Source organism: Osmerus eperlanus, chromosome 3, assembly GCF_963692335.1.
Source record: "Osmerus eperlanus chromosome 3, fOsmEpe2.1, whole genome shotgun sequence".
In the NCBI taxonomy this organism is placed as follows: domain Eukaryota; kingdom Metazoa; phylum Chordata; class Actinopteri; order Osmeriformes; family Osmeridae; genus Osmerus; species Osmerus eperlanus.
In genome coordinates, this window is record NC_085020.1 from 3678320 (window position 1) to 3703893 (window position 25574).

The window sequence follows — 25574 nt, forward strand, 5'->3', positions numbered from 1 at the left end:
GGTATCCTTCACCAGAAGCCCTCTACCAGGGAAGAGAGGAGGCACTTGACCTAATGTTCCCTCAGTCAAGCTCATGTCCTCTGGGTCTGAAACACTGCGCTCCCCTCCTCCCCCTGGATGTGTGTGTGTGTGTCTGTGTGTGTGAGACAGCTTTACGTCTCACCCCAACTCAATTAAAACGCTATTGTATCTGTTTACACATGTGTTTTCTGTCAGTGTACGTGACAGTGTGTGTGTGACTGTGTATTTGTGCATCTGTTTGTTTGTGTGCATGTGTATATGCATGGGCTTACACTTATGTTTATATGTCTAAGTGTTTGTGAGTGTGTGTAGGCCAACAGTATGTGCGTGTGTGTGTGTACAGTATGTGTGTGTGGTGTTCGTTCCCAGCAGATTGTTCCCTTCTCTTGAGCTCCAGTACAGCATGTACATTGCAGCACTGGTGACCCCTGACCCCTGTGATGTCATAGAGGCCCATGCCTATGAGGCCTGATGCGCCCTCAGAAGGGGGAGAAGGGCAGAATTGAGAACATTCAGTCTCCCAAAGACCTTCCAAACATCAACACTTCAAAGCAGGCTGCAAAATAACCTTTCGAAAAGCCTTTTGGGGTAGTCATGGAAATATTTATTCCCAGAATACTGCCTGTATATATTTATCTTTGTGTATTTTTAAATTGTGATCAAACCCTCTCTCTCATTAGAAGTTTGGCTTATAGATGACAAGCAATGACTGGCCAAAACACTACAGAGGCCATAGTTAAAGTATCAACCATCATTAAGGTCCCAATAGCAACCCAATAGCAATCAATCATGTTTTACTGGTGCTGCTTGTCATAACTCTCATTCTCCAATCCTGATTCAGTACTCAAGTGCTTTATGGAGCTAGATTAGTCAGATTTTCTAGTAATGGTTTTCTGTAGTCTCTCTTTCTATGGTATTTGCTTTTATGGTTTCACTAATGCATGGCTACACTCATATACAACATGACTAAGAAACCTTCAGTCACTTTAGTAACTTATTTATTTAGAGTATTTTGCCAAAATTACTATTTCTGTGGGTCATAAAAAAATGTTTTCGAAACATTTCAGCGGTTATTTTCCTGGCTGGGAGGCATTCTGACTCTGTGATATCCATTTAATCTAATTAGGTTGAAACACTAAGGCATGTCCTCTATACATCTTTTCAGTTCTCTTCATTTCAGAAAGTGGGTAGTGTGGAGCCAGCTAGAGAAGAAAACAGCCTGCAGTGAATGTGATGTCATGAGACGTGGAACTCTAGCCTATCGCTTACATTTCAGAGGGGTGATGTAATCCTGCGTGTTTCTGACTTGACACAAGGTCACTACCTGGACGAGAGGAATCTCACTCCTGTATAAGGTGTGTGTGTGTGTGTGCGCGCGCGCGCGCTTGTCATGTACTCTCACACCTCACTAACACGCTTGACAATTCCTCAGACAGTTGGTAGAAACGACATTCTTCTGCAGGTTTGGATTGGTTCCACTGCAAAGATGGAGGGATAGAGGGAGAGAGAGAGAGGGAGGCAGAGAGAGTAGAGAGGTAGAGAGTGTAGAGTGATACTAAATATCCCACAGGGTTGGTGGGCGGGCAGGCGGGCGGGGGGAGATGAAACTGAAAGAGAGCGGTAGAGAGAGAGAGAGATTGAAGAGTGCGCTAACATGTGAGATGGCGTTAATATGGCCCTATCAGAGAGCCCAAAGAAGAGATGGTTCTTACTGCAGCACTGACCTGGCACACCTACTCACCAGCCAACACCAGGATCAAGCCGAACACTAATATTTACATCCATCCTTCAGCCAGACTCCTCCGAAACAGGAGGGATGTTTGGTAATGTTACATTCTCAGGTCACCCCCTGCATCATCCAAGATTCGCATATTTAAAAATAACTTTATTGGTTAAGTCCTTGAGTAAATCAGCCTTTTAACTGCTTGTAGCTGGCGGCTGGACTGTTTTAGTAAAGCCTGGACCGTGTTACTCAGAAGAGATGGAAGTCTGAAACCAGGGCCGGTATGTTCTAGAAATCAGGTGCATAACAGCTTGGGACTATCGGACACATTAACAAGACTCTAAAACCTACAAACCCCAGACAGATCCGCTCGAAAGTGTGTGCCGTTTATTGTGGTTGAGGTGTGTGTGTGTGTGTGTGTGTGGTGAGCTGCAGACAGCTCTGCTGCATCTCACCATGCTGATTCCTTGCCAGGGTGAGGGTTGGGGTCAGAGGGAAGGATCATGAAGCTGAATGGAGATGTGCCCATCACTGACCTCCACAACTGACAACATTCAAATCAAACATCGAAACATTTCAGTTTCATCCCAACAGCGAGGTGACACAATACTGATGACACGTACCACTTCAACTAGACCCCCCCTCCCCCTTACACACCACCGTCTCCCCCCCCCCCCCCATCGGTTAAATGACCAGGTGTACGGTACAATCTGCCTTGGCCCCAACCGGGGCCAGAACCACCGTCTCCCTGCCAACACCCAGTGCCAACGGGATTCCACATCAACCCTGTGATTTACAGAACCCGTCTCCGTGCCAACCAGGCCCTGGCACCAGCAACCAGCACCGCTGCTAGACCCAGCCAAGAGGGCACACTGAAGTGGGCGCCCAGACCGTTAGCAAGCTAATGGGGGTAGGCGTGGGCAGAAGGCGTGGGCAGAAGGCCTGGCATTCGAGAGTGGGGAGGACTGGGGGAAAAGGGGGGGGGCCCGGGAGGGCATCTGACCAGACCAGGGGGGGTTTGACATGTTTAGTGTGCAGGTTGTTAAACTCTTCAGGGGTTGGGCCTGTTGGGAGAATGAGGCAGGGTCATAGGCTGCTCTCCTGACCTGCCGTGGTGCCATCAGCGGGATATCGTGTGTGTGTGTTATTTCAGACGTTATGAGAGACATATAAGGTGTGTACACTGACACGATATGGATCATATCGAGAGAGAGAGAGAGAGAGAGAGAGAGAGAGAGAGAGAGAGCCGTTAGTACCTTGCCGTGTTTTTATTTCTAAGTGTTAATGGTTTCCACTCCCAGGGCTGCCCGTCTCCTTCCTTGCAGACGGGGCAGCCAGGGCAGACTGGCCAGACGTGGAGAAACAACCCTGGGTGGGTTACAGAAGGGAAGAGAGGAGAAGAGAGTACAGGAGAGAGGAGGGGAGGAGAAGAAGGGAGGAGGGGAGAAGAGAGTACAGGAGAGAGGAGGGGAGGAGAAGAGAGTACAGGAGAGAGGAGGGGAGGAGAGTACAGGAGAGAGGAGGGGAGGGGGGGAGGGAGGAGAAGAGAGTACAGGAGGGAGGAGAAGTGAGGAGCATGAGTAGAGCTTAGCTCATGAACTCCACACCTCCACACAGGCATGGTGTGAGCAGTGGACTGACGTCCGAGGCAGGGGACCCCAGGAGGACGTCCAGGCCGCGAGCTAGCAAGACCTTATAAAAGGCGCTCGCTGCTCCTGTTAAAGCCTTTCCCATTCCTCCTTCCATCGCCATGAAGGTGAGGAGACCCAGACAGCTCCATCTGTCTTTGTGATCGATGCAGAGAGGATGACTTCACAGCAGGGAGCAGCTGGGGCGCTCACTTCCACTCATGTACGCTCGCGTTGAATCAAACGCTTTCGGGAGAGGGAGACAGAGAGAGAGACAGAGAGAGAGAGAGACAGAGAGAGAGGAGAGAGAGAGAGAAAGGGATAAGGAGAGAGAAGGAGAGACAGAGAGAGAGGAGAGAGAGAGAGGAGAGAGACGGAGAGAGACAGAAAAAGAGAGGAGAGAGAGACAGACAGAGAAGGAGAGAGAAAGAGCGCTTGAGCACAGGAGAACAAAGGGATGAGGTCATACTTCATGTTGTGAACTCGTCCCTGCAGCCTCTGCTTCGAGGCCTAAATATGGGGAGAGGGATGCCAAGCGAGGCTGACAGCTCTGGCTGACGACCCTGCAGCAACCGGCTGAGGTCAGAAGCGTTGTCGATGACAGCACACAAACATCGCAACATCAAGGGGCCACACAAGCCTGTTTCCAAAAGCCATAATGAACGCCCTCCCCTCCCCTTCCCTCTCCTCTCCTCTCCACTGCCCAGAGGACGGTCCTCACATCTGTGCCAGACGGGACTTAGCCTATGGGATGACATCAGGATGATAGAAGCCGAGAATAAGCAAACATAATCACGACTATCTCCTTCACTCGCACAAACTGTTATGACAGGCAGCTTTAAAGAGTTTATATTAGCCGAGCGTAAACCCGGACGATGTCATATCGTGTGCGCAGTCACCACTTTACACACGCAAGTCACCACTTTACACACTCAGCCACCTCACATTTATTTCATCCACTACGTGGGCCGACTCCGAGTTCCCAATAACCACCTCTCCTCTTTTCTCTGTTTCCCCGTCCCGTTCATCTCGTCCTCTCTAGGTGGGTCTACCCAGATGCCATCCTGTAGCAGCGACCCCCCACCTGGCTGTCCAGACCAGGGGAGGACCGTGGGGTGAGGAGGCACCCCCAGGGCCCCACCCCCCAGGGCCCCACCCCCCCGCAACGACGCCAGTGGGTGGAGCGGGAGGGAAAGGCCGAGAGCTGTCCAGCGACGACCTCCTGTTCCTCCTCAGCATCCTGGAGGGAGAGCTTCAGGTGAGACGGTCCAACCACACACACAGCATGCTCATGTTCTTAGGTCAAAACGTGGCTCGGAGGTCACTTCCTGCGTGGCTCGGAGGTCACTTCCTGCGTGGCTCTGAGGTCACTTCCTGCGTGGCTCTGAGGTCACTTCCTGCGTGGCTCTGAGGTCACTTCCTGCGTGGCTCTCCAGCCCATGGGAAAGCCAACGGCTTCTCGGAAGGTTCGCAAGATGAAACCAACCGCACACCAGCACCAGCCCAGAAGCAGGGTTAGATAGCCGGGGAGGGGTCAAGGGTCAGGGTTGAGGTGTTTTTACATCCCTCCAGTCAGGATCCCATCACCACAGGCATCTCGGGAATGACATATCTTAACTTGACCACCCACAGTCGTCCACATGCTCCAGTCAAGTCTAATTAAAAGAGTAAGGCTTGTCATGTAGAAGAGTACTGTGGATGACTATATAGGCTACACATGCAGACAAAGAGACATTGAATCAGACTCACCAACAGTGGAGCCCAATATGTTGATGACTAAATCCCTCACGCACGCACGCACGCACGCGCACACGCGCACACGCATGGAAAATGTGCCAAGATGTTTTCCATCTGCAAGAAGCTTCACTTCCCCCTCTTGTCCTGACTCTCCATCACATGTCCTCCCTTCCGCCGTTCCATCTCTGCCCTCTCCACTCATCCCTCCAGGCCAGAGATGAGGCCATCACGCTCCTGAAAGCAGAGAAGATGGAGCCGGCTTCCCTGGAGGCCCACTATAGCTTTGCCACCCCAGACGAGGCTCTCCGCGCCCTGCAGAGAGACTCACTCCGGCTCCAGGCTTGTGAGGCCCTGCAGGCCCGACGACAGGACGTCTATGAGAAACCCATGGCAGAGGTAAACCCCACACCACCGACAAGAACACACTAAGCTCTAGAGTAGCCTATGGCATCAACTAAACCATTGTGGTAAAGAACGAGAAGACAACCTCCGGCACTCTGAGCCCACCGATCTCCATCTCTCTTCCCCCTCTTCCTTCCCCCAAGTTGGAGCGGCTAGCGGGGGCTCACAGGAGGGCGTCCAGGCGCATGCTTCAGCTGCTGCTGGAGGTGGAGAGCTCCCATGGTGGCGCCCTCTGCAGGCTGGAGGAGCAGGAGAGGGAGCACAGGGCCTTCATCCAGAGGAGCGACGACCTCACCAGCCTGCTGGAGCAGGACCGAGAGAGGTCAGCGAAGGGTCAGCGAGGGGTCAGCGAGGGGTCACCCTCCACAGAAGCAGAGTAGCAGTCTACAGGTGTACACAGGGGCGCACGTCTTCAGCCTAGATGTGTAGGTCAGGGGTGACGAAAGAGGATTCTTGTCACATGGGACAGCCTTGTCACTGCAGACTGTGGTCCTGGTCTGGAGAAGGGGAGGTTGGCTCCCCGGTTGAGGTGGGGACAGTCTCCATGGGCGTCTTTACCATTTTTCCAAGGACATGGACTCAACCTAGTCCAGGACTCAAACAGAGATTCTATATTAAAGGCCTTTTGGACTTTTTTTATGAGGCGTCATCTTTTTCGGGGCAAAGGCCCCATATGCAGGCCTATCTTGGGCTTTAACTAGACCCTGTCGTTAGCTGGCGAGGGTGAGAGGGGAGGACAAACAGGGAGATTACTGGTGTGTGTGTGTGTGTGTGCGTCCTGGACCTCATGTCTCAAGCCTGTACTTAAAGTCCCAGCCCTCAGACATGGCCCATTACCACTCTCTCATCCCTGGATATGGTTCTGGTTAGCTGGGTCTATAGGCTCTCCAGATCCTCTGGCTCTCACACACACACACACGGAATGAACATCTTCACAAAGACCCACCCAGTTCATGCCCATTACACACAAAGAGTGGGAATTCTAGCTATCACTCTAAAACACACACACACTGTGATTAATCGAGAAGCAGACAAAGCGTGTTGGTGCTGTCTCTACTTTGGTGTTCACACCATGTTACTCATACATTCCTGGCGGCCAGTCCCCCCACACACACACACACACACACACACACACACACACACACACACACACACACACACACACACACACACACACACACACACACACACACACACACACACACACACACACACACACACACACACACACACACACACACACACACACACACACACACACACACACCCCGTGTCCAGTCATGGCCCTCCACTGTGTTGAACTCAACGCACCACGTCAGACAGGGTAGCTGCAGACTGCTCCACAGAGGAAGGTGAGCCCAGACACCATAGATGGGGTAAAGTTGAGGACATGTCTGGTCCCTGAGGACAGAGGAGAGATATAGCAGAACTCCTTATCTCCTCCTCCTCCCCACCACCCCCTCCTTATCTTCCCTGAGTGTCTCCTCAATCTTTCTGTGCTCTCTCTCTCTCTCTGGAGTCTCTCCATCCTTCCTTCCTTCCCTCCCTCCCTGTCTCTCTCCTTTTTAGCTTCATGACATCACTCAGGTGAATAAAGGACATTCCAGAAAGGCTGAGATCAGCATGCATGCACGCACACACCTCTTATCGAAGTTTGCCTTTAACACACACAAACACACACACCTCTTAGGCCTATTTAACAGTGTCTTTAACACACACATACGCCTGCTCGACAAAGAGAACCAGTGCAGCAGCTAATATCCTGTTTCCTTTCCTTCTCTCTGCATCCAACCCTCCATCCCTCCCTCCCTCCCTCCGCTCCATCCTTCCCTCCCTCTGCTCCAGTCATCCCATCTGCAGCAGCCTAAATATTGAAAAGAAACTAAGTGAGGGGTGATTCCCATCCCACTCTCTTTCTGTCAATCTTTCCATCCCTCTCAACCACTTTGCCTCATATTAGCTATTAGAATCCCTTTGTCATTGTAACACCATCCTCCTTTTAACAAAGGCTGAGGAAAGTGTTGGAGGTTGTTAGCATGCATGTGTGTGTGCGTGTGTGTGGGTGCGTGTGCGTGTGTGTGAACACACATGGTGCTGTGGCGGGGCTCAGGGAGACTTGTCGTGGCGTGAGGCAGGGATGGTGGCGTGAGGCAGGGATGGTGGCGTGAGGCAGGGATGGTGGCGTGATGCAGGGATGGTGGCGTGAGGCAGGGATGGTGGCGTGAGGCAGGGATGGTGGCGTGAGGCAGGGATGGTGGCGTGAGGCAGGGATGGTGGCGTGAGGCAGGGATGGTGGCGTGATGCAGGGATGGTGGCGTGAGGCAGGGATGGTGGCGTGAGGCAGGGATGGTGGCGTGAGGCAGGGATGGTGGCGTGAGGCAGGGATGGTGGCGTGATGCAGGGATGGTGGCGTGAGACAGGGATGGTGGCGTGAGGCAGGGATGATGGCGTGAGGCAGGGATGGTGGCGTGAGGCAGGGATGGTGGCGTGAGGCAGGGATGGTGGCGTGAGGCAGGGATGATGGCGTGAGGCAGGGATGGTGGCGTGAGGCAGGGATGGTGGCGTGAGGCAGGGATGATGGCGTGAGGCAGGGATGGTGGCGTGAGGCAGCGTGATGGTAGCTGCGTGTTGACGTGTGATTACATGTGATGACATGTGTATCAGAGAGCAGAGGCTTGGTGGTTCACCCCTCACACGCCATCACACCGTCAAGGCTGCCAGGCTTTTCTGGGGCCTGTTAGTGCCAACTACACGCAAACAAACATCTTGCATGCACACGCTTACCACACACACTCAACCTCATCAAACTCATACTCTCACACACAGACCACTGTAGACCCTTGTTATGTTCTCTCTGATGCGGCCCTGGTTGTAATACAACACTGAGATGGGAAGACAGCACGAGGGAAAGGAAGAAAGAAAAGAAGAAAAGAGAGGTTAGAGAGAGAGAGAGTGAGAGAGAGGGTTAGAGAGAGAGAGAGTGAGAGAGAGGGTTAAAGAGAGAGAGAGTGAGAGAGAGGGTTAAAGAGAGAGAGAGTGAGAGAGAGGGTTAAAGAGAGAGAGAGTGAGAGAGAGGGTTAGAGAGAGAGAGAGTGAGAGAGAGGGTTAGAGAGAGAGAGAGTGAGAGGGTTAGAGAGAGAGAGAGTGAGAGGGTTAGAGAGAGAGTGAGAGAGAGGGTTAGAGAGAGAGTGAGAGAGAGGGTTAAAGAGAGAGAGTGAGAGAGAGGGTTAGAGAGAGGGTTAGAGAGAGGGTTAGAGAGAGGGTTAGAAAGAGGGTTAGAAAGAGAGAGTGAGGGTTAGAGAGGGTTAGAAAGAGAGAGTGAGGGTTAGAGAGAGGGAGAGTGAGTGAGACTGGCCCTGAGGGTGCGGACAGTGTAAACTTGGCTGTGTCGCCACGGAAACACACGGATGCTCCGTCCGTCTCACATGCTCGCCAGGCTCCTGCTCAGCCAATCACGTGTCAGGAACATAAATGACCCAGGTTGGGGGTTGGTAGACTAGCGATACCAGAGGAGGTCTTGCTTATGAACAGGACTCAGACTATTCCAAACAGTTGGAGATGGACTGGAACTGTGTTTCTAACGATATAAATAGTAGTTTGGAAAAGTCTTCTTTCACGGAACACGATTCCAATTTACAAGCCCATTTGTTTACAGGGATGTAGAGAGACATGGGTCTCTCCTTCTTGACGATGAACTCAACTTTCTGTCGCACTCTGAACTCAACATGACTCCTTTTACCTTGTTGACTCACAAACAAGCACGCGTGCACACGCACACACACACACACACACGGTCAAGCCTCGCCTATATATAGAGAAGTTTTCCAGGGAAGTGCGTGTTTCTCCGGGCTGTTGTGGGAATGCCTGCGAGCTGACGGCATGTCATTGGGGACGCGCTCCAGCCCTAATTAGGGACTGGAGGGTTCTGCCGGAGAACGAGGACTGGACAGCCCACTTCCTCTTCAGGGAGTTCGGTCTGACAAGCCCTCCACCAGGGTGCATCCCTACAGCTCGGCCCAACACGCAAAGGACTCCATGACTGCGGGGTGGTTGTGTGGTTTATGATGTTGTATGAGAGAGAGGGAGGGGGGGTTAGAGAGAGAGAGGGAGGGGGGTGAGAGAGAGAGAGAGAGAGAGAGAGAGAGAGAGAGAGAGAGAGAGAGAGAGAGAGAGAGAGAGAGAGAGAGAGAGAGAGAGAGAGAGAGAGAGAGACAGGGTTAGAGAGAGAGAGAGATGTGAGAGGTGAGAATCAGAAAGGGTTTTAATAAAGGCAACAATGTGATGAATGTGATGAAGTAAAAGATGGATCAAAGAAAAGATATAAGGAATGAGAAGAGAGGGAGAGAGAGAGAGAAAATAAAGAAAGGGGGAGAGAGAGAACACATGTGGATGTAATTGCGGGCCACAGATGACATCATCTCTCATCCAGGTTATCAGGGCCCAGGCGCTGCAACTGCAACACAAACATGTGTCTCCTTAAACATACACACTCGCGCATGCACAAGCACACACACTGCTCTAGAACCATGTTTAAAACAGTGATAAACTTGATCATACAGTATAATCTCCCTCTCTCTCCCTCTGTCCTATCCATCATTCTCTCTGGCATCACTTCACCATGACCTCATGGAATGGGCTGATCTCCAGCAGTTGTGGACTCTCAGTCTCTCACACACACAAACAAGCAACTGCACTTATTCTCACACACACACACCACACGCACATCTTGTGTGCTGCTTCACATGTATGCAATCTCACGGACACACAAAAACAGAAACACACAGATGCACAGTGCATGCATGTGTGTGTGTGTGTGTGTGCGAAAACACACCGCGGAGCAGAGAAGAAGGCTGTACATTTCAGTTCCTTATAAGGGCATGCCGATGATGTCACCGCGCCGCACACAGCCAGAGAGTCTCAGTGTTCCGAGCACTTCTCATAATGTTTGGTTTTCCGGATGGAATGTCCACATAGCTGAGAACACCAGGAGGGATAGGTGGAGAGAGAGAGGGAGAGAGAGAGAGAGAGACTGGAGCATGGATGGGATTTAACCTCTGAAGCTTCACTGACACCAAACACAGGTAGGAACAAACTGTTTATTGAAGACAGGGTCTCAAGTTGGGAGAATAATCTATTTGCTCGTTGATTTCCACAACTGACAAATCAGTTGAAACGAGAGTTGATTAAGGTTAGCTTTAATTGCTTCTCCAGTGACATTCATACGAGTAATGATTGGGTGCTCTCTGAATTAAGAAACTTGGTTCCGTAGTGTTTGAGTTTGATTGAGAAGTTTGAATCTAGGCTTGAACTTGCTGGAGAAATGGTTGTAGTTTGTATTTCAGACTAAATTTTACTTTATTTTAATACCTAACCAAGTTAAAGGGAACATATATTTTGTTCAATAAGTATTTAAGTAAACATACCCTGTTAGTATATTCAGGACCCTATGTTGGAATAATATTAATATGATTATAATATTCTCAAGCCTAATTAAAATAGGAAATCTGGGATTGGTAAAAAAAATACTTGCTAAGAGTACATTTGTTTTGAATAAATATTCACTTAACAACTTCTTATTACAGTTGAGGGATTAGATCATTGCGTGAGCAGGATGCGCCTTGACTAACAAAGCAAGAAAGAAAAAAAGCAATTTCGTTACTGTAGTAGCAAAACTCTATATACTAACAGGGTATGTTTACTTAAATACTTATTGAACAAAATATATTTTCCCTTTAACTTGGTTAGGTATTAAAATAAAGTAAAATTTAGTCTGAAATACAAACTACAACCATTTCTCCAGCAAGTTCAAGCCTAGATTCAAACTTCTCAATCAAACTCAAAAAAGCCTTTTCGTTACTGTAGTAGCAAAACTCTATTCTCCCAAAATGTGTACAAATATGCATATTTATAAACAATGAAAAACGGCTACATTACATTGCATATTATTTCAGGAAAGCTCTCCAATATGGTCCCAGAGAGTTGAGCCACTTATCATAGTTATACCAAGGACCTTAATCAACTTCTTGGCCAGTAACGGAAGACCATAAACTAATATCACTGCACTGTAAGGCAAGCCTACATGCTCTAATGAGGGGTTGTAGCAGAGGGGGTTTGCATCTGTCCTCTTGTTATGAGGTTGGCTCTCAAACCACTTAGACGTCGTCTCGGGCTAGCGGTAGACAAATTGGTTGATCTAGTCATGCACTACGGCTTCATCTTGGCTGGGTGTTAATTACCGCATGTGCTTAATGTTACCCAAGCCAGTGTTTAAACGCCTGAGGAAGGAAGGGGGTTCCTGCCAGTGGTGGCTGACACAGATGGGGAAGGGGGGGGGGTGGGGGTCTAGGGGGTTTGGAGAACATGGGTACCAGCGGATTCCTGTCTGGGCACCATCTGGTATGCCATTCATAACATGCTCACACACACACGGAAAAATAATTTGTCCGATTGATCTGAAATGTTAGTAGTCAGAAATGAGACCCTACTTTCTTCTCCCCCTGCCCAGACTGAAGCAGCTGCTGGCCCAGGAGAAGGCCTACCGAGACAGGAGGGAGGACGAGAACCAGCAGGAGCTCTCAGCCCTGCAGGACGAGCTCGTCAAACTCAAGGCCTTCGCACTCCTGGTCGTTGACGAGCAACAGCTTCTGACCAATCAGCTGACAGATCAGAGCCAACACGTCCAACAGTTGACCGGCATCACTGACCACGCCCAACGGGAGCTCGACTCCGCCCACTCCAGAGCGAGAGAGGAGGAGCTTAAAGCACAACATCTGGAGGCGGAGCTAAACGACTTACGCCGGAACCAGGAAGCCATGACCGCCAAAATGGCCAACGAGGATGCCCAGAATCAGCAGCTTCGCCAGCGATTGGCCATGCTCGGCCGGCAGGTAGACGAGCTGGAGAGGACGAGGGGCGACCTCCGGAGGGCGGAGGAGGAACTGCGGGAGCTGAGAGACAGGGTGGCCGGCGGAAGGGGGGAAGATGGGGGAGAGACGGCCTCCCCTGTCCTCCTCTCTGAGGTGGAGCAGCTGAGGAGGAGGGTGGTGGAGATGGAGGGGAAGGACGGAGACGGGGTCCGTCTGGTGGACCAGTGTGGAGACCTCGACCGCAGGCTGGGCCACGCCTCCATCCAGGCCCGGAGCCTGAAAGCAGAGGTGGAGAAGCTGAACGGGCGGATCAGCGAGCTGGACAGGCTGGAGGAGGCCCTGGGGAGAAGCAGGCAAGAGGGCAGCTCTCTTAGGAGCAGCCTGGAGAAGGAGAAGGCTGCCACCAAGCAGCTTTCCGGGGAGCTGGAGGTTCTGCGAATCAGGGTCCGGGAGCTGGAGGCCATCGAGGGTCCGCTGGAGAGGTCAGAAGGGAGGCTGAGACAGGACCTGACCAAGCTTCGCACCCTGACCATGGTCCTGGTGGAGGACAGGAAGGCCATGGCAGAGAGACTCCAACAGGCAGAACACAAACTACAGCAGGGGAAGGAGTGGAGGTCACAGGAAGGGCACAACAAGGTGTCCCCGGCCGACGAGAAAGCGCTGAAGTCCAGAGGCGAGATGGAGGAGAGATACCGAAGCGTGGAGAGAGAGAGGGACGAGCTGGGATCCAGGCTGAGGACAGAGGAAGAGAGGAGCAGAGATCTCCAGAGCAAGGCCAACTCCATGAGGAGGAGGATCGAGGCCCTCGAGAGGAGAGATGGAGGGAAAGAGAGACGCGAGGGGAAAGACGACGAGACGAACGACGACCGGAAGCGTGAGGACGACGACAACAAGGTGCGGGAGCTGAGCCAGGAGGTGGAGAGGCTGAGAAGGAGGCTGACGCAGAAGGAGGTGGTGGAGGAGGAGCTGATGAAGGCGGAGGAGGAGTACGAGTCCCTGGAGAGGAGGTGCAACGAGGAGCAGGAGAGGAGCCGGGCTCTGAGGGAGAAGCTGGAGGAGGCCAGGACGGAGGTGTCCAGGTACCGGCTGGCCGAGAAGGGGAAGGAGGAGCCCAACCAGGAGCACCTCCTCCTCATACGGCTCCAGGAGGAGCAGGTCAAATCCAGGCTCCTCTCCAGGGAGGTGGAGACTCTTAGGGAGAAGGTCCAGCGACTGATGGGGACGGAGGAGTCCATCGGTCAGGTCCAGATGGACCATGCCACCCTGCAGAGGAGACTGGCCCAGCAGGAGGTCCGGAACAGGGAGCTGGCCAGGGAGATGGAGGGTCTGACCAAGGAACTGGAGCGCTACCGGCACTTCAGCAAGAGCCTCCGACCCGGCATGAACGGACGCCGCTTCGCAGACCTTCACCAGTCCACCAAGGAGGTTCAGACCGAGCCTGAGAAGCCCAATCACCTCCCCCCTGACTACCAGAGCCTGGCTCCAACGGTGCTCAACGGAAAACTACTAGGAGATGATGGGAAGGACCTCAATCACAACGAGAAGCAGGTGGTGAAGAAGAACTTGTCTCCTCTTGTCAACCTCAACATGCAGAACAACAATCTAAGACGGAGTAGTATTCCGTTAGCCAACAGGAAGGTATCTCCCCAGGGTAACAGTGAGGTGTTGAACAGCAACCTGGTCAAGAAAGGAGACTTGGTGGTCACACACAACCCGGGTCAGCCTCTACACATCAAGGTAACCCCAGACCACAGCCTCAACACGGCTACTCTGGAAATCAGTAGTCCTACGGCAGACAACGCCACATCCTACACCAGCACCGCCCTCATCCCCACCACTGGAGCCCCTCCCAAACAGAGGATCACCATCATCCAGAACTCATCCATGTCACCCCCCAAGGTGGTACCCTGCAGCCCCTCTGCACCAGAGGAGGTGAGCAGCCCGGACAGAGCCTTCTCTCCCCCGCTCACTCTCACGTCCCTCTCTAGAGTCGCCACCCCAAACTCACTGAGGTCCCACACGCCCGACCCCTCCGGTTCTCCGGTCCAAATCCTAACAGTCTGCACCGGGTCATCAGACCCCACCGAGGTCGTAGGTCAAGCCATGTTCCGGGTCACGCCAGAGAGGCAACCAAACGGGTGGCACCTCCAGAAATCCACCAGCGCCGGGCCCAGCGTCATCACCACTGACGACAACAAGATCCACATCCATCTGGGAAGCCCCTACATCCAGGCCCTGAATGGTATCGCCCATGTAGCCACGCAGCCGGGCAGGCAGTACCATTCGCCTGGACAGGAGCCAGGGGGGGCAAGGACTCAGGTGCTTCCTAATGGTTGCCACGTGAAAAGCAGCGGCAAAATCACCAGTAGCATCACCATAACCCCTGCTACCTCCCCGGCCTCACACCCCTCTCACATAACAGTAAGTGGCCTTTATGAGTAAAACCCCACAGAGACCCAGCTCCATCAGCCCCCTGTCATCCACCCCCATCCCTCCTGCCCCCATCCCCCCCTCCCAACCCTGACCTCCATCCCATCCATCACAACCCACCTCCACCTCAAACTGAGTTCCTACTGAAACAGCTGTACCCAGTCTGGACCTCCTCAGAACCTGATATATTCTGAATGAACACATCAATAGTGGACCACACACACCTACTTACTTGACTGCTTATCACCGGCTTGCGTTGTGTATAGTTAGGCTAACTCTCACTGACACTTGTTGCAGAGTGACCCAATCAAGCCATAGTGGATCTGACAAGCATTACACAACTGACAATATGTGCACATCTTTGATCTTTGTTTTGAAAGACTATTAAACGTTTCAGCTTCCTTGTTTCATGATATATTTTAATATTACTTGTCTTACTCAATACTCACAACCAGCTCTGTGTTTTGCTTAACTGCATCAAGTACCACATCTTTTGTGATCAATCATAAGCCTAACACTTATCTTAGTATATTAATGGATGACTTCATGGTACACTGTCACGAAAAAGAGAATGTCACTTCTCTCTTCACTGCACTGCAAAGAACGGTTGGAAAACTGTCAATTTCTACACAACCCTGACCATTTTCTAGTCTCGATGAGACCGTAGCAGAGGGTTTTACTGTGAGCAGGAGACACAGAGAGAGGATTAATGGTTGTTCAGAAAGAGCAGCAGTAAATTCCAACATATGCTAGCTTGGCTCAGTTAGATTCATAGGCTGATGTCACCACTCATCTATCTCAACCGCACCAAGAACCCCCAGTTACCAATAGCAACTGTGTGTGCATGTGTGTAGTGTGCATGTGCGAGATGGGTGCTTGAGTGTGTGTGTGTGCAGAGTTTTTATAAATAAATAAAGTCTTATCCAATGACACGCTGGAAAACCTCAAGTCAGATCAAAAGCACCATGCAGGGCACAGGCAGGCCAGCAGGATTATAGGAGGCCAGAGTGAGTACTTAACCCCCCTTTGAAGGGTCCATTTGCAGAAACCGTACGCAACGTTGCACTAAACGCCACGCAAGATGCAAGCTTGCTTTCTGATTTGAGAATCAGCCACACAACAATACTATCCTACCACATCTGCTGAGGATGGTCTTGGAAAATATGAAAACATGTGCGCACACACACACACACAATACCACCACCTCGCATTGATCAAATCAGACTCTAATGAAGTTGTACGTTGCCACTAGGCAGATTCACAGAATTAAGTCAGTTTAATGCTGAGAGGTAGGCTACAGTGGTTGTCTAATCTTGATGACAAGTGAAGAGTCCAGCCTACTGGGTACAGTTTAACAATGTCCCAGAGAAAAGGCAAGCTAATAGGGACCCGTTTAACAATATCCCAGAAAAAAGCAGGGTTTGATAGGGTCACAGAAAGAGGCCAGCCAGTAGGGAGCCATTTAACAATGTACCCAAGGGAGAAACCAGCCTATAGCAAGCAGTTTAACAGTGTCCCAGAGAGAAACCAGCCTATAGGAAGCAGTTTAACAGTGTCCCAAAGGAGAGAGTCAGGCTGGCCGTGACCCAGCAAGTCGACCAACAATGACAAATGGAGCAATTTCCGCTGTGACATCAGCGGCTGGCGTGAGGGCCGGCATTTGACAACAGTTTGGACTGATTACTGCCTGCGTGACTGAGGCCTCTTGGGAATATGCACAAGAGTGTGACTTTGGAAAAAGCCTATGACCACAAAACACATTATTTAAGACACAGACTCTCTCTCTCTCTCTCTCGCTCTCTCGCTCTCTCACTCGCTCTCTCGCTCGCTCACTCGCTCACTCTCTCTCTCTACCACCCATTGCCTCTCTTCCGAATAGTGCCAACCAAGTTCAACACAGAAATTCAACTTTTCTTCCCATACCGCAAAAAAACTCACAGGTTTTTTTTCCCCTCTCTTGCGTCATGAGGCCCTCTGGCCCTTCTCTCGACAATATACATTCACTCACTCTTTCCCTTTTTCTCTCCCACTGAGTGAGGATGGAGGTGGAGGGATGGAGGTGGAGGGATGGAGGTGGAGGGGATGGATGTAGGTGGGGGGGAGGAGGTGGAGGGATTGAGGTGGAGGGAGGTGGAGGGATGTAGGTGGAGGGGATGGAGGTGGAGGGGGTGGAGGTGGAGGGATGGAGGTGGAGGGAGGTGGAGGGATGTAGGTGGAGGGGATGGAGGTGGAGGGGGTGGAGGTGGAGGGATGGAGGTGGAGGGGGTGGAGGGGATGGAGGTGGAGGGGATGGAGGTGGAGGGAGGTGGAGGGAGGTGGAGGGATGGAGGTGGAGGGGATGGGATGGAGGTGGAGGGAGGTGGAGGGATGGATGTAGGTGGAGGGGATGGAGGTGGAGGGGATGGAGGTGGAGGGGGTGGAGGTGGAGGGATGGAGGTGGAGGGAGGTGGAGGGATGTAGGTGGAGGGGATGGAGGTGGAGGGATGGAGGTGGGAGGATGGAGAAGGGATGCATGTTCTAAGCGGTGACTGATGGACACACACACCACAAACATGAGGTGCATGCACAGTCCTCCTCCTGCAGGTCCACAACGGTTCAGGAGAGGATCCATCCTCTCCCCGTCCAATCAGTGTGAGACTGGCACCCCATCTTTACAATATGCCTGTTCATGACAATATAGTGGATAGACTATCCCTATATCATTTGAATACTCTCTGAATGATAATTTCTCTATTAACTGTCCCTAACTGAGACACGTTTCTGTGTTATCCAATCAGATTCCTCGGGAAGCATTCCGGAAGGTCGGCCCCACCCAGATTCCCAAACCCAAACGCTACGGAGCGCTCAAAGGGACAAACGGAGCATGCAACACGGTACCAAGTCAAGGAAAGTTAGCCACCAACCTTCACACTGGTAAACATGCTGGTCTGAGAGTGTGCAACAGGACTAACGTTACAACAACTACATGTTGAACTCATCCCCATCTGAGAGCAGAAACTTTTTTAAAGATTTAGGCTAAATAGTTATCCTAAAGGCTATGGTATAGTTCACAGCATGCCTTAACATCTCTGGCTCAACACAGGCTTATGACTTGTCAGGTGATGAAGTGAAGCCGTCTCTGTAATAAATGTGTAAGCTGAATAAAGATGTGGATCTTTAGTAAAGTATAGTGTCATCACTGTTTCTTTGGTCGGCTTGTTATCTTATCTACAGGCAAGCTTGGAAAAAGTGATGTGATTCACCGTCGTTGCGGTCCCACTAACTAAAACAACTGACCACGGTGACCAAACGGGGCAGCACTGACCTCTACTGGTAGATTTTATTACCTACAACATAAACATGGATCCTTCGGTCGTTAAAACATATCTACCAAAGGAGCAGAACATTACTTAGTAAATACACTATTTCTTTACATGTCAGTGTGTAAGGATATATGAGGGAAGAAATCCTCCTTGAAAGAGACTGAAGAATACATCTGATTCGAAGACCCATAACTCTATTCGGCATTACGCAGCGGATACGGAGACACACGTGTGTTTCTGTCGATGAACTGAGATTGCCAGTATGGACGGACTCCAGTGCATAAACTATTTACAACAAGTTTATATGTGGGCCATAATATAATGTTTGTGTTAGCTCAAGGAAATAAAGCATAAAATGAACGGAAACAACGTTACTTACATGCATGTAGCTGACTTAGCTTGCTAGCTAACTTGTCAACATGCTAGCATGTGTAGTAAAAGTGGTCGGGACAGCTACGAATAAACAAGGATACAAGCCATAACAGACACGGCACGTTTGAAAAGTACGTCGCTATTAGAAAATTGGGTTGCCTTACCTAAATCGCCCCCTTTCTCCCACCACTCTTCGCCCAAATCGTCTCCCATCTTCAGACTCGCTGATCCAAAAGTACCGCTGTCTCCTGAGGGGTGTGTTCACAACAGCAATTGTGCAACAGAAACATAAACGGTTAAAAACGCAACTTTTCACAACAGCAGCACATGACGTTTAAGAATGTAATCTGTTTAATAAAGCATCCATACAAATGCAATTATTCATCTTTGGACGTCAATCGCTCTAAAATATCAGTCAGATCTTAAAATTGTGAATTGTAAATGTAGGCTACTCATTAAACTCGGTCAGACTGGTTCCATAGAGGCGCCTATGTAAAGCAAACTTTAAAAAGTTTTTTGGACGGTCTCTTTCACGCTTTTGTATTAGCTATACGAGTAGAGATAACAGCAACTGTCTCGCTGCATGTATCACACGCTGACCTTTAATTAGGCCTCATATAGAAACAGGCTTTCATAATAAACCTCACGTTTTGACCTTTTTAAGAAATGACAGATGCAATTACACCAGAGTGCAATACTTACACTAGTCATCATAGTCGTCGTCTGGGGTATAATGTTTCCTCGGGGCTGGAATACCACCGGCATAGTTCCCCAGAGTCATTGTGTTGGGTTTACATTTCAGAGCCCTTGCTGTCATTATCACAGGCCAAAGCTCTCTCATTAGTTTAGCACACAGAGAAAAAAGGGAAGAAAAAAGAAAAGGAGGAAGAGTAGGACGTGACTGGAATTCTCCCCTCTTTTCTGCAGCTGTGGAGGAGAGGATGGAGGGAGGACGTGATTGGAGGAGAGGAGAGGAGGGAGGGTGAGAGGGAGGAACAGGTCTCCTGGGAGTAATTGCATGCTTTTTTGTTTCTGTCGGAATAACACATTTCTGGCTCATGGAAGCATGTGAGACATTTGATTAAAGCTTTGCCACCAAGCGCGAGAGCCGGCTGATTACTTAGGAAATTATACAGGGTCACAACGCTTCTGCTGTTTCCTTCCCAGAGGAGAAAATAAAGTAACAAAGCAAGAGGGATAGAGAATAAGAAATAGGATAAAGTGAACACATTGAGCAAAGTGCGGACAAAATTTGACTGGAACAATGGTCTCTAAATGGCATTCTCACGTATAATTTAACGTCCTCCGCTGGAAGAAACAAACACCCCCATATCCCCCGTCTCTTGGCTGATATTTGACTGCATTCTGGCGAGGAACAAAACACTCCGAACCTGCTATATCTCCTGTGTAGGCCTGAACAAAACGTCGCTCTGCCTCTGCTCTGCCAGCATCAGAAGATGGTCGTCGACTTCATTCACATTGTCTTGTTTCGTGCACCAACCATGCCACATTGTTACACCTAAGTTAAAACGGGGGTTTTATGGTGGATTTTGGACAAAGAACACTGGCAAGACAAACAAAAAGGACACAGCCTAATGACGAGGAAGAGAGGTGAGGGAGGAGAGAGCGCGCTCATTAAGGAAGCGAATGGAGAAAGAAAGGGGTTTAAAGTTAGAACTGTGTGAAAAGGTGAGATCGACGCACAAGAGACGTGACGTGTAAGAGGGGTAAGAAAGACGAAGAGGACCCGTGGCTGAGCGACAGCGGGTAGATGTCGGCTGCGCGGGCAGCTGTCCCCGGGCGCCGTGATTGCACACGCTGGAGCGTCAGTGTGCTAATGTGTTGATTTTGTTAGAAGCAGCTGTTCTTAGTTCCACTCTCTTTTTAATGATCACAAGGAGACAGGTTATTTTGGGATCCAGTCCTCTCTTATACAAGGCGTTTTTTGGGTGGAAGACAGAGAGAGTGGAAAAGGGAGGGAGAGAGAGAATGTGGGAGAGAAAGAAAAGTAGAGGAAGAGACTAATTATGGCTTTGAAACCGTTCAGTGCTAATTACTACGCACCCTCAAAGGTATCCCCCACCTTCATTGTTCCTCTCTCTCTCTCTCTCTCTCTCTCTCTCTCTCTCTCTCTCTCTCTCTCTCTCCTTTCATTGTCTAAGTGTTTTTCGTAGTTTTTTATTCCTGTCTTTCCTTCTTTCGTTCCCAGTTTATACTTGGGTGCATTCTCTCTCTCTCTCTCTCTCTCTCTCTCTCTCTCTCTCTCTCTCTCTCTCTCTCTCTCTCTCTCTCTCTCTCTCACCATTCAGGATATGTACCATTCTCTCCTTACCCTTGCATCCTCTCCTTCAGAGAAGCATATCCGACGAGGAAAAAGACACAGGTGCATGTAAATGGAGAACTGAAGAGCGAATCACTGTAACCTTTGGTTACTTTCACCTGGGCCACAACGAGTGAAAGGTACCAAGCAGGGAACCCAACTGAGTCATGAACAACTGTCGCATAGCTGAACTGAGGTGTGTGTGTGTCGAGGGGGTCAACATGCCCAGCCTGTGATTGGACAGCTGCATTGTGGGGTGGGGTGAGGTGGGGAGGAGAAGAAGAAATAAACAGGAAGTGACCTTGAGCTATCTTAAAAACTTTCCCTCCGAACAACTTTCTACGTCTTGGAAATTACATGTGTATTCATGAGCATCTGGGTGGTTGTGACCCTTCGCTGAGGCCTGCTGCATTCTAAACACTTGGCAGCGCGCTTCGTTTACTGCTTCTGTTGCTGCTGCCTTTTGTGTTTATCACTCGTTTGGCAAAGAGGTTTCAGTGCGTCCTTAACATGGAGCTATTGATCTGTATGTGTGTGTGTGTGTGTGTGTGTGTGTGAGTGTGCGTCGGTGAGTGCACACACACAGGTGTGGATATTTTTCAGCTAGAATTTTAATGTTCGAATTTGATTTTATTCTTTTTTTTTGCCTCAAATTTTATCGCCTCAAATGTTATCCTTGGTATCCCGGATGTTTGCCTAGATTTTTTGGGGGTAGATTTTTTTCGAATTTGAGCAACCTGAATTTCTTTTTTAAATTTTCTTTTTAAATAAATTCATATTTAGGGTTAGGTCTGTTTTCAGGACAGCTGATATTGTGGTTCAGAAGGCTGTTGTTTTCGACCTGTCTGAGTAGCCTAGCCTACCAGGCATGAAAGGCATTAAAAGCACATGCCTCAACTCCAGAATGTGTTCACATGTTATAGTGTTTAAAAACGCAAAAACCTGTATTTGCGTGTGATGCTGTTGATGTTCATGTTGACCAGATGAGAGTGCCACCAAAGTGACAGGGACATTTTGCCCTCCTCCCTAATTAGACCAGGCAGTGACAGTGTTGAACATTGTTACACGAGGAAGTGACACCTGAAAAAGGCCATAGGGTCTTCAACCCTGCTGAAGGTGAGTGACAGGGACATTGCCGTGGCAACACTGGACACCTGCACTGGGTAGAGGCTTGGGGGGGGGGGGGGCAGCAGGGTGAGAGGTGACTGACGGGTGAAATTCCTGTCAGGTGACATCTTGTGGACCAGGTGACGTCAGGTGACCTTCTGGCAAACAAAACGCTGACTGTATATGTGTGTGTTTGAAGGAGATTGTTTCTGAGTGTGTGTGTGTTAACGGTTTGCTAAGTGTGTGTGAGAAGTGAAGGTTGTATACATGCACATGCACATGTCTATAAACAATCTTTAACCCTTGTGTTCTCTTCGGGTCATTCTGACCCATCAGTCATTGTTACCCACCGTCGTATTGTGACAACTTTACCGCATACAAAAACAAAGTGAAGCATTTTCTTTTAACCGTCGGGCTGTCTCAGACCCTCCACATTGCGAAGGTTAAAAGAAAATTATTTTTATTTGTTTTTGTATTGGGTAAAATTGGGTAAACACAACGATGGTTCGTTATGAACCTTTGGGTCATGTGACCCGAAGGCAGCACAAGGGTTCAAACCAGCTTGGTTTTAACAAAACATTTCAGAAACCAAAAGTTGCCATAAAACAATATAATTGTCCTGATTACATTCTGTATTTCTACCTGTATGGTGTTTCACACTCTGGTGCTGAGGCTGGGTAACGTTGCTCTTACCTTGGTAACAGTTCTTCATGCCTGATTCTGAGGCTGGGTAACGTTGCTCTTACCTTGGTAACAGTTCTTCATGCCTGATTCTGAGGCTGGGTAACGTTGCTCTTACCTTGGTAACAGTTCTTCATGCCTGATTCTGAGGCTGGGTAACGTTGCTCTTACCTTGGTAACAGTTCTTCATGCCTGATTCTGAGGCTGGGTAACGTTGCTCTTACCTTGGTAACAGTTCTTCATGCCTGATTCTGAGGCTGGGTAACGTTGCTCTTACCTTGGTAACAGTTCTTCATGCCTGATTCTGAGGCTGGGTAACAGAAGCCCATTAGAAATTGCATTCTTTTCCCCTGGAGCTAGTCCAATAAGATCCTGACTGACACATGCAAATGAGGTCTCTGATACCACATGCACACTCCCCCCACACACACGCACGCACAAAAACACACACTACCCCCCCCCACACACACACACACACACAGTGCACAAGCAGGACATATGAACAACTTCATAATCTTCTTTATTAATCAGCTTTTCCGGAGGAATCCATCAAATATCATTGGGCAAACAATCCACTTTTTGTCGTTGCTGGGGGATATTTGGATTTGCAGCGTGAGTGTTTGCTTGGAAGAGCTCAATAAAGCCCAGAGTTAATTGTGTTATTATTTAAAGTTTCATTCCCTCTTATTTTCAGTTTCTCTCTCTCTCTCTCTCTCTCTCTCTCTCTCTCTCTCTCTCTCTCTCTCTCTCTCTCTCTCTCTCTCTCTCTCTCTGACACACACACAAATTCTCTCTCTCTTTCTTTATATTTCCCTCTCCCTCTAGATTGTAAATATTTGAGTTCAGAGCTCTTGGTATTGTGGTCTAACCCACTCTCTGAGGGAGAGCTACTAAACTTCTGAATGGACTACTGGTTTACTGTGCCTGACAGTACTGCCGACAGTACAAACAAAATCAATCAATGCATATTTCAATTCCATTCAATTCAAAAGACCTGTATTGATCCCCATGGAGCTATTCCATTTGTATAGAAAAGGCAAGCACACATACACACACATACTGTACACACACACACACGTGCACACACACACTCACCACCGAGCACTCCCAGAGATAGCTACTCCTTCCTTGACAGAACAACAGAAATATTACCCTGGTTATTTGATGCACCGACCAGGCCAAACACAATTGCCTGTGTAACCTCATTGCCCAGCTATCAATCAAGACCCTCACTACAGAAACCCAATGGGAATATTGAGTAAAACCAAGGCCGAGGAACGAGAGCTCAGCCCGCGTGTATTGACCACATCAGGCACACATCTCCTACATGTCCAGTCTTCCCCTCCACACAGAACAACAAACGCGTCCTCTCCAGTTCAGACCGGATCAGTGACACCTTCCTTCACGGGACAGACGGAGGGAAGAAATTGTCATGAGCAACAAAACATGAGGAGTGCTCATGAGAGGAGCGGAGAGACGCCCACCCAGAGCATGCTGGAAACACACACACAGCACACACACACATACAGCACACACACACATACACACAGAGAGACGCACACCCAGAGCATGCTGCAAACACACACACACACAACACACACACACATACACCACACACACACATACACACAGAGAGACACACACCCAGAGCATGCTGCAAACACACACACACACACACAGCACACACATACAGCACACAGAGAGACACACACCCAGAGAGAAGCATAAACACACTTTATTAAAACAATCACTCACTGTGGATGGAACAGGAGCATCATTATGTGGGACAGATTAGGTCAGGGTGGAGGGATGAGTTAGAGGGGGGGACGAAGGAAAAGAGAGAAGAGGAGGAATAGAGGGAAGAAAAAGGGGGATGGAGAGAAAGGGGGATGGAGAGGAGCAGAGAGAAGAGATGCACATCGAGAGAAAGGAGAATATAGAAGGTGGGAGATTTGAGGAGGGGAGAAAGGAAAGGGAAGGAGAGAGGAGATGTAATAGAGGAGGGTAGGGAGGGAAGGAAGGAAGGAACGAAGGAGAGAAGGAATGTAATAGAGTAAGGGAGTAAGGGAAGGAGAGAGGAGGAGAGTAAGGGAGTAAGGGAAGGAGAGAGGAGGAGAGGAAGGGAGTAAGGGAAGGAGAGAGGAGGAGAGGAAGGGAGTAAGGGAAGGAGAGAGGAGGAGAGGAAGGGAGTAAGGGAAGGAGAGAGGAGTAGAGGAAGGGAAGAAGGGAAGGAGAGAGGAGAAGAGGAAGGAAAGAAAGTAAGGAGAGAGGAGGCGAGGAAGGGAAGAAGGGATGTACTGGAGGCGAGGAGGAGGGGGGGAGGAGGGGAGGAGAGTCACCAGGTCTATGAGAGATGATGAGGGGGGTCAAGACATCCCTGAGGTCATGATTAAACAAAGACGGTGAAGATCCTGGCTGAACACGGAACACTGGGCCACAGAGTGGATATCAAAGAGATTAGTTTCATGGTGTCAGCAGCACGCAGACACACGCAGTCAAACACTCTCACACTTATCTAAACATCCACACCCAAGTACAAATGCTTATTCCATGTCGCTCTCTCTCTCTCTCTCTCTCTCTCTCTCTCTCTCTCTCTCTCTGCCACATACACACATACTCATGCAGCACACACACACACGTACACACACACATACACACACACGTACACACACACACTCAGGCTCATCTGTCTGAGGAAGGCTTCCTGGTCAGAGGTGGAAGGGTGCACAGATTTAGCAGCAGGAGGGATCTGCACACTGCTAATTAGGATCTCATCTTTAGAGAAGCTATTAGCCCCTCACTCCCACCGCTGGGTCTGCTCACGTGTGTGTGAGTGAGTGTGTGTGTGTATGTGTCAGAGTGTGTGTATGCAAGCATGTGCGTGAGTGAGGCTGCGTGTGTGTGCGTGTTAGTGAGTGAGCATGCGTGTGGGTGAGTATGAGTGAATGTGTGTGTGAGTGAGTGAGTGAGTGAGTGAGTGAGTGT

At 49.8% G+C, this 25574-nt stretch overlaps 2 protein-coding genes across 4 annotated transcripts in view; one reads left to right on the forward strand and one right to left on the reverse strand.

The window, feature by feature from the left end:
* The window catches only part of cmss1 (cms1 ribosomal small subunit homolog), a 29447-nt gene extending 9281 nt beyond the window's left edge, over window positions 1-20166 (reverse strand). Inside the window, exons 1-3 of one of the 3 annotated variants that reach the window (XM_062456553.1) lie at window positions 19873-20164; window positions 19184-19408; window positions 18646-18729 (exon numbers count right to left, since the gene is read on the reverse strand). In XM_062456553.1, coding sequence (XP_062312537.1) covers window positions 18646-18694 — 49 coding nt within the window. In that variant the 5' untranslated portion in view covers window positions 18695-18729; window positions 19184-19408; window positions 19873-20164. Of the gene's footprint in view, window positions 1-18645; window positions 18730-19183 lie in introns of all 3 variants that reach the window. The other 2 variants (XM_062456554.1, XM_062456552.1) reach the window with 2 other exon arrangements.
* LOC134017913 (filamin A-interacting protein 1-like) lies at window positions 4848-15208 on the forward strand. The gene is made up of 4 exons (XM_062458045.1): window positions 4848-4886; window positions 5320-5505; window positions 5655-5833; window positions 12017-15208. Exons 1-4 carry the CDS (start codon window positions 4848-4850, stop codon window positions 14817-14819), a joined length of 3207 nt encoding a protein of 1068 aa, XP_062314029.1. The 3' UTR covers window positions 14820-15208.
* Window positions 20167-25574: the final 5408 nt, after the last annotated feature.

What these genes read in the sequence shown, in the direction of transcription:
- LOC134017913 (XM_062458045.1), top strand. Translation starts at nt 4,848, where the DNA reads ATGAAACCAACCGCACACCAGCACCAGCCCAGAAGCAGG. An exon ending in AGCACCAGCCCAGAAGCAGG is followed by an intron (nt 4,887 to 5,319) that starts GTTAGATAGCCG and finishes TCATCCCTCCAG; the next exon opens with GCCAGAGATGAGGCCATCAC. An exon ending in CTGGAGCAGGACCGAGAGAG is followed by an intron (nt 5,834 to 12,016) that starts GTCAGCGAAGGG and finishes CCCCCTGCCCAG; the next exon opens with ACTGAAGCAGCTGCTGGCCC.